The 14270-nt window shown below is 44.6% G+C and overlaps 1 protein-coding gene across 1 annotated transcript; it reads left to right on the top strand.

Moving 5' to 3' along the window:
• Positions 1-1728: 1728 nt before the first annotated feature.
• Positions 1729-12462, top strand: LOC308158190 (F-box only protein 39-like; the record flags this gene model as incomplete). The annotated part of the gene is made up of 8 exons (XM_080531785.1): positions 1729-2435; positions 2597-2755; positions 5883-5960; positions 6285-6427; positions 7249-7363; positions 10625-10709; positions 11482-11658; positions 12328-12462. The coding sequence occupies 8 exons, from the start codon at positions 1729-1731 to the stop codon at positions 12460-12462; spliced, it is 1599 nt and encodes a 532-aa protein (XP_080387911.1).
• Between the last annotated feature and the right edge of the window lie 1808 nt (positions 12463-14270).

Raw genomic sequence — 14270 nt, 5'->3', positions numbered from 1 at the left:
ACCATCTACATGGTGGATACACTACCATCTACCATACACTACCATCTACATGGTGGATACACTACCATCTACATGGTGGATACACTACCATCTACCATACACTACCATCTACATGGTGGATACACTACCATCTACCATACACTACCATCTACATGGTGGATACACTACCATCTACATGGTGGATACACTACCATCTACCATACACTACCATCTACATGGTGGATACACTACCATCTGCCATACACTACCATCTACATGGTGGATACACTACCATCTACCATACACTACCATCTACATGGTGGATACACTACCATCTACATGGTGGATACACTACCATCTACATTTCAGTTTCTTTCTTTTCTTTCTTAATTATTATACAGGAAAAGATGAAAAGTAACATGACAGATGTTGAAATGTGTTCCCTTTAGACTGGCCTGACAGGTTCCTGTTCAGCAGCACAGAGACAGAATCACATAACAATACAACAAGTAAAAGCGGGAATAATCACAGCAGGAAGACAACAGGAAATCATAAACAGCTACACAGCACTACAAAGGAGAGGACTTGGGGAGTTAGTAAGATACTGTATGTGAGTTGGATCAGTGGTTGCAGGTTTTCCTTCCATCAGATGGTGTTTATATGCCTGTTTGAAATATGAGATAGAGGTTGTTGCTCTAATGCAATATGGGATCTCATTCCCGATGTGTGAAAAAATGATCTCTGACTATAGTTGTTTTTGTAAGCTGGAAAACTCGGATGAGTGCAAATGTAATTGAACTAGTTATGCATTCTTGTCTTGTATTTTGTCTTATAAGTAGAGCAATGAGTGTTGGAGAGGAGTTATTGTTTTGGATCTGAAGGAAAGATTTAAGGGCTAGATCATTTATGTAATTCTGAAAAGGCAGGGCATTGGAATGTGAAAGTGCAGTGCAGTGGTGAGTCCAAGGGGGAAGGTTGCCATGGATCTTATAGGCACTATATGAAATAGTTGTTTTAAATTGTTTTAAATTTGTTGCTTGTGTATTTTGTGCTGTGAAATTATGTGTTTTTAATTGAAATAGTTGTTTTAAATTGTTGCCTACTTATTGTAAAGCACTTTGATGTAAAGCGCTATACAAATAAATGTATTATGATTATTATTACTATTATTATTATTATTATTATTATTATTATTATTATTACTATTATGTTGTCTTGCTATTGGTTGAATGACTTCCTAAGGTGAGGGACCACATTGGGAGACAGTATGATATTGTTAAAAGAATGATTGCATGTGAAATATATAGATTATATTTATATATTACATATATATTAGGAAGGAAACTAAAAACTAGCAAAGTGTATGTATGCTGCATACACTGGTGTGACATGATCGTAAGTTTACTGTATGTACACATACAGCACTATTCTGTTGCTATATTATAGAATTTAAATAGGCCAAATGGCCAACTGTGATGTCACAAAACCTCGTAACAACGGTGACATAAATGACAATGACAATAAAACACGTAAAGGTTCCAGAACTATGGTTTTTGAGTCAGTCATTGGCAAAGTCGGTTCCACACTGGCCATCATTGGACTCGTCTCTGTTAAACCCAGAGACACATAGGTAATAATAATAATAATTATTAATAATAATAATATAGTTGTCTATATCTACATAGGTACTATAGATTACTATAGACTATAGACAACTATAGATTAGTTCTAGGCGATATTTAATCCCAAATGCATTACCCCGAGGAGCCCGAACAGGAGGACCGCCTCTCGGAAGACGTCTGGGCTTATCTCCCGGACGTGTGTCTTCGCCAGGTGTTCATGTGTCTGAGCGACAAGGACCGGGCACGGGCCGCCTTGGTCTGCCGCCGCTGGCATCACATCATGCATTCCCCGTCCCTCTGGAGGACCCGGAGCTTCTTTTTCATCGGCATGCCCGACGACGCCCTGAAGATGGGATTCCCATCTGAGCTGGATGCTCTGGTCTGCTACGCCAGAGCTTACGGCCGCCACCTGGAACACCTGGGGGTCCGTTTCTCCTGTGCATACAACGGGCTTTTCGCAGGAAGCCTCCAGCAGACCCTGCAGACGTTCCTGGATGCTCTCCGCGAGACGGGCGGACACCTGCGCTCGCTCGCCATTCACGACATGGAGCTGGACAGTTTAGACTGGCGCCGCGGCCGGAGCAGCCGGTTCGCCTTGGTCAGGACCCTGACGACCTACCTGCGGAGGGAGGGCTCTCACCTGGGGCACCTGAGCCTGCGAGGGGCACGTCTCAACCTAACCCAGGGCCTGAAGGTTCTGGAGGCGGCGGCGGCTGCCCAGCAGCATGTCCATCTGGGTCGGAGGCCCGGGATCGCCACCCTCAACCTGGAGGACTTCTTCTCACGGCCGCTGGCGGTGTCTAGTAGTCCGGGCTTCACAGAGGTCATCAACAAGTGAGTGTGGGTGTGTGTGGGGGTGTGTTTGAGTGGCTCCTACATACTCCTACTTAGCTACTCTTTTTTGACTTGTGTGTGTGCAACTGTGCATATGTGCCTGCAAACACACACATACTTGTTGCGGTCTTTAAAACGCACCTTGATTTGATTTTGACCAGGTTCCGGGGCCTCTCCACCCTCACCCTCAACTACAGCTGTCTGTCCAACGAGCTCCTCGCCGCCCTGGCCGTGTCGTGCCGTAGCCTCTGCGGTGGCGGCTCCCTCCGCTCCTTCAACGTGAGCTGCCACATCCACCAGCCGCAGGTCCAGACATGCAGGTCCAGGACATGCAGGTCCAGATCTCTGTGAAACAGATCCTGAACCTGGACCATCTGGGTCGGATCCTGATGAGACAGATCCCTCTGAGGTCACTCAGTCTCACCAGCTGCGACTGCCGTGATCATAGCTGGAGCGCTAATCCAGCTCTTATGAGCAGCTTGGTGCCCTGTCTACAGGTAAGGGGATTGGGAGGGCTCCATAGAAATAGAATGAGTAGAATACTCATAATGATAATACTGCTAGACTTTGTTAGACTTTGATTGCTGCTTTTATGACATGGTTTTATGTATTTGTTTTGCTTTTGTTGTTGTTTATTTATTTATTTTAAAAGCGCTAAATGTAATCAATTATTATTATTATTAGAATGGACATGGTCCCTCTCAGACTGACAAGGAATTGTTATATATAATTGCTAGGGTAACCATTATTGCTGCAGGTGTAGAACACAGAGAGAAGTTAATTCAGAGGCGGGACTAATAGCAAGCATCATTTTACTGAACATTCCGATGTCAGTTGAGTTTAGTTGGTTGTTAATAAGGCTGTGAGATAAAACTTCCAAATGATGACCACAAGATGGCCGCCACTACACCCACCATGGAATGTTGATTTGAATGAGGATGTTTCTTGTACTATAATGCTCTGCTCTGTCAATACACAGTAGCAGTCAGCAGTGGAGTGTTGATAATGCTATATGGGTGTTACTGAATATGTGAGCTCATTGATCTCTGTGAAACAGATAATTAATTAATAATTAATAATTTAATTTAATTTAATAATTAGAAACAGATCCTGAGACTGCACCAAATGGGTCGGATCCTGCTGAGACAGATCCCTCTGTGGTCACTCAGTCTCACCAGCGGCAACTGCCGTGATCATAGCTGGAGCGCTAAGCCAGCTCTGAGCAGCTTGGTGCCCTGCTACAGCAACTGTCTACAGGTAAGGGGATTGGGAGGGCTCCATAGAAATAGAATGAGTAGAATACTCATAATGATAATACTGCTAGACTTTGTTAGACTTTGATTGCTGCTTTATGACATGGTTTTATGTATTTGTTTTGCTTTTGTTGTTGTTTATTTATTTATTTTAAAAGCGCTAAATGTAATCAATTATTATTATTCTTAGAATGGACATGGTCCCTCTCAGACTGACAAGGAATTGTTATATATAATTGCTAGGGTAACCATTATTGCTGCAGGTGTAGAACACAGAGAGAAGTTAATTCAGAGGCGGGACTAATAGTGTTAAAGGAGCACAGTCTAATACTGTGCTACTGAGATGCTAACCCGCGGACTCTGGTTGACGCGCAGTGCGTTCTAGTTTGATGTGTTCTGTTGGTTATACACGATCCGTAGTCATTGGTTTGCTGCACAAAAAACCTTTATTGCGTACGAATGTGCCACATTCCATTTGGCTTAATCACTGGTATAAAAACGATAACAACAACAAACTCAGCGCCATTGCGGTCAAACCTATTTGCCCTTCCGGGGTCAACACCTGACGATAACAACAATTGTACTACCTTATAAAGACCTGCCTCAGGTATTGTGACAGCGCCACCCCATGCCCACACAGTGAATTACCACACATATGACAGGACCATATTTGGCTCTTACACACCGGCCCCTAATTGTTACTGGCACCGACATAACAATTTAAACAAAATACCATGAAAGGAGCACACGTTATAACAGACCACAACCAATATAAAGTACAGACAAAACAAATTTACCCTTCATGTAACAAACAAAGTTTCGTCACTGGCCTTTCAATTGTACTTGATTTGGTCTGTAATCTCACAGAACGTACCAGCCCCTGTTTGTCTGGAAAAACCTCTATAACCTTGCCTAGTGGCCAAGAACCACGAGGAGCTGAGGAATCCATAATAACAACGATATCTCCCGCTGTCAAACTCCTTTTCTTCTGGTTCCATTTTTGCCTCTCCTGGAGCAAGGGCAAGTACTCCCGTATCCATCTCTTCCAGAAAAGATCCGAGAGGTACTGAACTTGTCGCCATCGTCTTCTCACATATTGGTCCTGAGGATCAAACACTCCAGGTGGTAAGGCGGGTTTACCCTTCAAGAGAAGAAGATGGTTGGGCGTGAGTGGTTCCAGGTCATCGGGTTCCTCCGAGAGCTTGGTAATTGGCCGATCATTCAAAATGGCCTCCACTTCACACAACACCGTATGCAGTCCATCATCATCCAACGTTTGCTGACGTAGGACAGAGCTGAGAACTCTTCTCACCAGACGGATCATTCTTTCCCACACCCCACCATGGTGTGAACCTGCTGGTGGGTTAAAACTCCAACGGATTCCAACCTGCGACAGAACTCCTTGAATTCTCTCATGACTCAATGCAGCCAGAGCCCCCTTCAGTTCTCTCTCTGCCCCAACGAAGTTGGTACCGTTGTCTGACCTTAGGTGGACCACCTGTCCTCTCCTGCTAATAAAACGCCGCAAAGCATTGATGCAAGCATCCGTTTCCAATGAAACAGCTACCTCCAGATGTATAGCCCTGCTTGCCATACAGGTAAATATAACTCCGTACCGCTTACAAATTCTTCCCCTCCTTACTTCGACGGGTCCAAAGTAATCCACTCCAGTGTTGGTAAACGGTGGTAGATCGGGAAGGATTCTCTCCTTAGGGAGATCTGCCATCTTTTGCTCCACTGCTCTTCCATTGTAGCGTTTACAAAATCCCCAGTCAGAAATAATCTTCCTGACAGCCGAATTGGCGTTGGTGATCCAAAACCTCCTCCTCACCTTGGACAGTGTGTGAACCCGCCCTCCATGACCCAGATTTTGATGCACATGCTTGAGAATGAGCGTAGATACATATTGATCTTTGGAGAGAATGAGCGGATGTTTGGATTCCTCAGGCATTGCTCCTCTGCTCAGTCTTCCACCAACCCTCAAAAGGCCATCCTCCAAAGTAGGATCCAGCTTAAATATTGGACTCTGGCGACTCACTGTGGCTCTCTTAGATGACAAAGCAGCAATCTCCTCACTGAATCTCTGCCGCTGGCAATACTGTATGATGGCAACCTCTGCTCCTAGTAAATCCTCTAGCATCAAACCGCGACTTGCGGACATTGCCGTGACCCCTTGTCCTTGCACCTTTCTCAGGTTACTGCGTTCCAACAACATGGCTTTTAGCCTGAGAAACCAGGCAACTGATGTTTTGAGCCTCCTCCAATCAGAAAAGTAGGCAATGAGATGGTCAGTAGGACTCGACACGTCACTTATGGCATTTACTGTTGCCTCCTTTCTGATTTCCTGGTCATTAGGGTCCACCGACACTTCCCCCACCATTTTGGGCCAGTCCTTCTCATGCTTCCAAAGAAACGCGGGCCCTTCAAGCCATCTGCTATTCCTCAAAAAGTCAGAGACCTTCAACCCTCTTGACGCATCATCAGCTGGATTGTCTTTGGAACCAACATGCCTCCATTGTGATGGTTCAGATGTTTCTCTGATTGCCGAGACTCTGTTGGCCACGAATGTATGAAAGCGCCTATCCTCATTGTTCAGGTATTTCAACACTGCAGTGCTGTCAGTCCAGTACATGGAGTCCTCCAACTGGAAGTTCAACTCTGCCTTCAGTAATGAGTCCACTCTGACAGCAAGGCCAGCTGCTGTTAACTCCAGTCTGGGGATAGTCACCGCCTTCAAAGGTGTCACCCTGGCTTTACCGAGCAAAAAGGAGACCTGGATCTTGCTCTCATGATTCAACATCCGGATGTATGTTACGGTTCCGTAGCCCCTTTCACTAGCATCGGCAAAGTGATGTAGTTGAGCCTGTTTGATCTCTCCAAAGTCCACTGGCTTGATGCACCTGCCCACATTGAATGCTGCCAGCACATCTAAGTCCTCCAACCACCTTTTCCATTGCTGTAAGATGTCCTGTGGCAATGCATCATCCCAACCATATCGTCTCCGACAGAGCTCTTGCTGCATCATCTTAGCAGGCAAAGTGACTGGTGCCAGGAAACCTAAAGGGTCGTATACTGAACTGGTGATCGACAACATACCACGTCGGGTGAAAGGCTGTTGTTTTACTTCCATCTTGAATCTGAAAGAGTCGGTCTCCACACACCATTGTAGACCCAGCGCCCTCTCTACTGGGAGCTCATCTCGATCCAGATCCAATTCCTTTAGGTCCGTGGCCCTTTGCTCTTCTGTGACTGTTTGCAAGACCCTACGACTGTTACTAATCCATTTTTCCAAGATAAAGCTCCCCTTGCGACAGAGAGTGATAAGATCTTTGATCATCTGGACAGCTTCTCCTTCAGTGGCTGAGCTCTTCAAACAGTCGTCTACATAGAAATTCTGCTTGACAGACTGAAGGACCTCAGCTGAAAACCAGTTTGAGTTATCATCAGCAGTTCTTCTCAGTGCATAACTTGCACAACTGGGAGATGACACTGCACCGAACAGATGCACCGTCATACGATACTCCACAAGATCCTTGGTGACATCCCCATCTGTCCACCAGAGAAAGCGAAGAAAATCCCTGTCCTCCTCCGCAACCTTCACCTGATGGAACATGGCTTGAATATCACCCATAAACGCCACCGGTTCCTGTCTGAAACGACTAAGGACTCCAAGGAGTGAGCTGGTGAGATTAGGACCCTGCAAGAGTTCACTGTTCAATGATGCACCTTGAAATGTGGCTCCACAGTCAAAAACCACACGAAGGGATCCTTTCCTAGGATGGTGGACACCATGGTGAGGGATGTACCACACTTTCCCGTTCTCACCATGCTGTTGCTGTTGTGTCACTTGCTCCGCATAGTTCTTACTGATGAGCTTGTTCATGTACTCTGTATACTCCCGGTGCACAAGCTTGTTATTGAGAAACCTTTTCCTCAGCCCTTGAATCCTTTGCTTTGCCACTACGAAGTTATTGGGCAGATGTACATCCTTGTTCTTAAAGGGCAATTTCAAACAATACTTCCCCTCCTGAAGTACTGCTGAATTCTCCATGATTTCCAGAAACTTGAGGTCTTGTCTGGACATTTCATTTTCCTTCACAGTCTTTTCATTGAATTCATGGTTGTATTGATTGGTCAGCATTTCCTCCAGCTTGCACACTGCGATCCTGTTTACCATAGCAGAGGGAACTTCTGCCTCCCAAGCACCACTGCTTCCATTCAACCAGTGGTGTAGTCTACGTGATACGCAGGACTACGCCGTATACCCACTAGGAACGGCCAAGGATTTGCGTATACCCACTAGAAAATGCGCGAGGATACGTAACGGCGTTTTGTGACAGAACTTTCACACTTTTATTCATAAAATTCACCCCGTCTGTGTTACGAAGCACTTACTTCGAACTTTTTGACATGTTTGTTATCGCATAACCAGTCGTTCAGAATGCTAGTCTCAGTATTTCCCTTACAATTGCCTTGGGGTGGGCGGGCCAGACCTGCCTCCACACACAGCTTCAGAGCTGGAGAATGGTTTTGTTTTTGTTTTGTGTGCGCGTGCGCGTGCGACGCGAGAGACTTTTTGCAGGGTGAAAGCTCTGCAGAAGAAAGTAAGCAAGTTGAAACATTAGCAAATATAATTACTGTGTTCTGACAGAGAAAGTTGGTTCAAATTAGTCGTTATTATTGTGATTAGAAAGTGTCTGATTATAGTTTCATGGTGTGAATAATAGTGTCAAAGAACTAGCAAGCTAGCTAGCTCAGAGGTGATGAGATGAGCTAGTCTGCTGCACACATGCCAGCTAAAGAGCTAACTGGATGCACTTTATTATTTGACTTAAAGTAGATATACAATATTTCTTATTCTGCTAGAATTGGTCTTTATGGTAATACCATAATGGTATATTTACAGTACATGGACAGTGGATTGAAGCATTGGAACAAACCCTCACTCATTGGAAATGTCTGGTTTTTGTAGTTGGACATACGATTTTCTTACAGGTGAGAGAGTAAGTAAAGACAGTATCTGACTGCATTGCCCACAGCAACCCAATATTCATAGAATGATGTTATGATTTGATATGAATTCAATGTATACCTCTTATTAAATTATAAATACTCTGGTTGTTATATTTGCCTTTTGGTTGACAGCAAAAGAGGGAGAGAGGAGGATAGAGAGGGAGAGAATGAGAGAGAGCAGGATGGTGCTCTCTCTGCACACCAGAGAGACAGCAAGAACCAGGTGAGAAAGTGGACATGTACGTAGTCAAGACCACATAAGTAGCCTTGAGAACCGATGGTTCTCGAGCCTAACGGCCCTTAGGGGGCAGGAGCCTATCTCCTGTTTCTGTAGCGTGAGGCAGCTTGATGTACAAGTACAGTCCATGCCGCCACCCCCCCCCCCCCCCCCCCCCCCCCAAGGCAGCAAACACCGGTGTAGATGCATACTGTATGCATAAGTGAGTGTGGTGGTGCTTATGGGGTGTCGCTACGGGACAGGTGTCGCTCTGACTGGGAGGGCAAAGTCACAGTATACCCACTAGAAAAAACTAGACTACACCACTGCATTCAACGGACCATTAACGGCCCATCCCAGCACTGTCCTAATGGCGTAGGGGCCATTACCGCAGCTGTTAATGATCTCCCATGGTTCTAATACCTTGGGAGCATTGGTTCCTATCAAAAGGTCGACATTTGCCTTAATAGTCGGGATGTGTACCTTCGACAAGTATGGCCATTTAGCCAACTGTTCAGGAGTCACTATATGGTCCGGAGTGACTGGCATCCTTTTCTGTGTGAGAACTTCTGGGAGAGCATAAAAATCATTGCTGACCAAATCAGCTACCTCCAAGCCAGTCAAGGAATAGGCTAAAGCAACAGTTTCTTGCCCCATTGTGCTCAACCGGAAGGTGGTTCTTCTGCCTGTAATATTCAGTTTCTGCATTAGATCTTCTGAGCAGAATGTGGCTGAACTACCAGGATCCAGGAAGGCATATGTTTTTATTGTGCGATTTCCTTTTGTCACTTTCACCTGTACAGGGAGAATGGACAAACCACAGTGGTCCTTACCGGCCCCTGTATGTCCACACATTTTGGGAGAGGTTGGCTGGTTACTAGACGTGTTTTTTGACCGCTCCAGAGCTACTGCTTGCTTTCTGATATGCAGCACAGTGGGATGCTTTTGACCACACACTTTGCATGTTGAGCGCCTTTCGCAATCCCGGCTCATGTGACCCACACATAAGCATGCAAAGCACACTCCATTGTCTCTCAAAAAGTAAATTTTGTCTTTGTGCCGCCTTCCAGTGAACTGTTTGCACTCCTCCAATGAGTGAGTACCAGCACAGCAAAGACATCCAGCCTCGTCCTCCATCCCAGGATCTGATGTTAGCTCCTCAGCTCCCTCCTGCACGTCCATAGATGTTAATGTGGTGGCAACAATGTTTCCCTGTACTCTGTTGCCGTAATGTAGTCTAGGATTCTTTACTCCAGCAACAGCAGGCATAGGGTCCTGTATGTCACCAAAGAGAGGGTCGGACAGAATTGCAACCCGACGCTCCACAAATGCGACCAAATCAGGGAAGCGAGCCCTTTGCTGTGTGGATTCCATTGTGCCATGAGCTATGGTCCTCCATTGATCTCTCATTTTGAATGGTAATTTTGCAATGATAGCCCTCATGTGTACCGGCATATCCAGCTCCTGCATGTACTCGAGCTCTTCCATTATATTACAACAGCCACGCAAGAACAAGGAGTAGGCTTGAAGTGCTTTCACGTCCTCCGACTTTATGGTTTGCCAGGCCAGAGCCCTTTGTATGTAAGCCGTTGCAATTTTGTACTGATTTCCAAAATGTTTTTCTAGAAGGCCCTTTGCCATCACGTAGCCACGCTCAGGAGCCATGTGCTGGCAGCTACGTACCAGTTCTTGTGGCTGTCCTCTAGTAAACTGTTCCAAATAGTACAAACAATCCCCTGCGCTAAGCCAGCTCTGAGCAGCTTGGTGCCCTGCTACAGCGACTGTCTACAGGTGAGGGGATTGGGAGGGCTCCATAGAAATAGAATGAGTAGAATACTCATAATGATAATACTGCTAGACTTTGTTAGACTTTGATTGCTGCTTTTATGACATGGTTTTATGTATTTGTTTAGCTTTTGTTGTTGTTTATTTATTTATTTTAAAAGCGCTAAATGTAATCAATTATTATTATTCTTAGAATGGACATGGTCCCTCTCAGACTGACAAGGAATTGTTATATATAATTGCTAGGGTAACCATTATTGCTGCAGGTGTAGAACACAGAGAGAAGTTAATTCAGAGGCGGGACTAATAGCAAGCATCATTTTACTGAACATTCTGATGTCAGTTGAGTTTAGTTGGTTGTTAATAAGGCTGTGAGATAAAACTTCCAAATGATGACCACAAGATGGCCGCCACTACACCCACCATGGAATGTTGATTTGAATGAGGATGTTTCTTGTACTATATGATATGCTCTGCTCTGTCAATACACAGTAGCAGTCAGCAGTGGAGTGTTGATAATGCTATATGGGTGTTACTGAATATGTGAGCTCATTGTAATGAGGAACATGGGTTGTATACCATTCATTGTAATTCATGGAATGGAATGAGGACTGGTGTTTTTATACCATTCCTCATTTTGTTCCATGCATTACAATGAGCCCGATTTCTACCTCCACTAGCCTCCCCTGATGTCCCTTTCCTGTTCAGGCTCCTAGGGGTCCTAGAAATCTATTTCATGTAGTGGTGTCCTTGTTGTGGTTGTTATACCTCCCCTCAGGAGCTGGAGCTGAACCTGAACAACAGGCATGAGTCGGTGGACGAGGAGCTGCTGGCGCTGGTTCTGATGTGCTCCAGGCTGACCTGCCTCCATGTCTGGGCCTACCTAGACACCAGCTTCTTGGACCAGCTGCTGCAGAAACGCCTGGACAAGAAGACCATACTCAGAACCATCAAGGTGGGTCAGACCGCAGCTTGACCTGGGGGGTATTCCACCAACGTCGCTAAAGGAAGATCCAAGCTTATTTTTGATGAGTCTGGCGAGACCAGGGTCAGTGGTCTAGCGCCCCATCCAGAACCCCCAGCCAGGAATGCCGTCATAAGTTATATTCTTAATAAATATCTATATATAATTCATCTAAAAGTCCAACATTTGTTGTACCAATCCCTGATTGCCCCTTTAATGTAAAAACAGGCAAACTCAAACGTGATCTGAATCATTGCAGAATGTTACTGTGGGTTAAAACAACTGAGGACATTTGATGTGTTTGGAATATGTTTTATTGAGCAACGTCTGCCATGGTTTGTACACAGCATGTGTATTAATGTAACCAGCCCAGGAGTCAGCTTCCTAAAGTAGTACTTTATCTCTTTTGACAATCCAGAGCCACTTCTCTCCTAGACCAGAGTTGTTAATTTAACTCATTTCGTTGGTTTACGCACAGAAGATTGACCTGCAATTGTTACTCTCTTATTATGGTTTTGTACTACTTGTGAAACCGACCTCTGTGTGGTTTATAAAACGCATGTGTAACAATGTGAACAGTCCAGTGTGGTTCATAAAATGCATACGTGCAACAATGTGACCAGTTCAGGGTGGTTTATAAACTGTGTATGTGTGTTCCAGGTGAGGATCTACACCAAGAACTACGACACACAGGATGAGGACAAACAGCTGGAGGACATCTATGCTCGTTACAGAGACCTCATCACCTCGGAGCTCAACTACTCTGCGACTACAGACACTTCTGCTGCTACATAGAATCCTCCTCCACATTGCTTTTATAATCCTTCAAAAATCACTTATTGTATTGAAGTTGCAGCTGGCTATAAATATTGCAAAATGAACTCCAGAGGCCTCATTTATAGAAAGTACTTTGGATCAAATTTGATCTTACCCGTGTCGTAAGTAGAAAACCCAGTGATTTATACAATTTCAACGTGAATCAATTTGACCGTGGAAACAATCGTAGCTCTACGTCGGGTATTGACCTTGCGTATGCACATTACCTACTGGTTATGCTGAGTTATTACAGGCATGTGAGCCGCACTGCCTACTGCAATTCATGCAAGTGGCTCGTAATAAAATTAACGATGTTGTTATCAGCCGACAAAATTAGTTTAATTCAAGATTTAAAGGGAACTGGTGTTTATGATTGTATTTCAGTCTTTTTTGATATCCCTCCGGAGCTGTCTATCTCCCCTTCAACGTGCCTAGTGCGCTCCACAACGGACCTTGCCCGGCCACGCGCTAAATTATACTGGATTCTCCCCGGTGTCTGGGAGTGAAACATGGGAGTGAAACATTAAGCAGCACAGTCCTTTAGGCAGCACAGTCCCAGCACAGACCCAAACCCTCTAGCTTAATCAAATGTATAGCATGTGCACAGCCTCCCTTGACACATGTAAAATAACAACCCCCAGCCTGTGGAGGCAGTCAGGTGGCCAAATGCACCGAATAGTAAAAATAAAAAAAATAAAAAGTTTACTAGGCAAAGTCACGCTACACCGATGGTTAGTCTTCTCTAGAACAGTGTTTCTCAACTGGTGGGTCGCAACCCAAAAGTGGGTCACAGAGAGGTAAAAAAACAACAACAACTAAGTTCTAGTGCTATCTAATGTCAGACTTTTATTTTGACAGACGTGCATGAAAGACGTGCAAGTAGGCTAGCCGTTGCCTTGGTCACGTCAAAATCTGATTGATTAGCCTGTCACCTGTCATTGAAGCAGTAGCTAAATATGGCGAAGCGCAAATATGACAGAGTATGTCAAATATGGATTTAAAGGTCACGACGACATTGATTATGTGTTTACTAGCCCATTTTTGAGAAATACATTTGCTTGCTTTCTAATTAAATTAAATAAATGTAATTCTATAAAAGTGGGTTGCGACTTAATAAAGATGGGAAAATGTGGGTCCCAAGGCCAGACCTGGAGTAGGCCTACGCCCTGTTGAAGCCCAGGAATAATTGTGGAAAAGTAATTGGCCTACGCCCCACTGTGGAAAGCTGGTTGTTTTGTCTATACATGGGCCTGTTTGTTATGGCCTAGTTGGGTAGAACATATAGGCCTATGTCTCACTGTAAGTGAAGATCAGGGTATGAGAAAGGAGGGCAGTAATACATCAAGGGGGTTGTAGTACAGGTCTTATTGTATTGTTTTCCCTTTCAGATAGCTTCACAAAACATGAATAGAGGATGCAGCCAAATATCACAACATTTGAAGTATTTCGAATTCAATATGTTGGGTGTGTATTGTGAGAACATCTTGTTCTAACACACTTCCAATAGCACATGTTTAAATATGTCCATTAAAAACATAACATTACAACCAGCACAATTTTCTTGCATTACGCACAGTTGTAATTCAATCCTTTTTGTTTTGTTTTTAAAAAGACTGGAGATATAGTGCTGTATGTCTAACCCAGTGCCATTAACTCAATCTAATTGTCATATTATGAGTATGAGGACCCTGGAGGGTGGATGTTTCCAGCTCCCTCTCTTTACTCCTCAAGAAGTGAAGTTTTCCAAATCTCATTTGAACTGTTGCCAAGCGCCACATCACTTAAAG

This window comes from Nansenia antarctica (genome assembly GCF_963989245.1).
Source record: "Nansenia antarctica genome assembly, chromosome: 1".
Classification (NCBI taxonomy): Eukaryota; Metazoa; Chordata; class Actinopteri; order Argentiniformes; family Microstomatidae; genus Nansenia; species Nansenia antarctica.
Note: the sequence above shows the minus strand (reverse complement) of the source record. Positions and strands in the feature narration are given on the sequence as shown.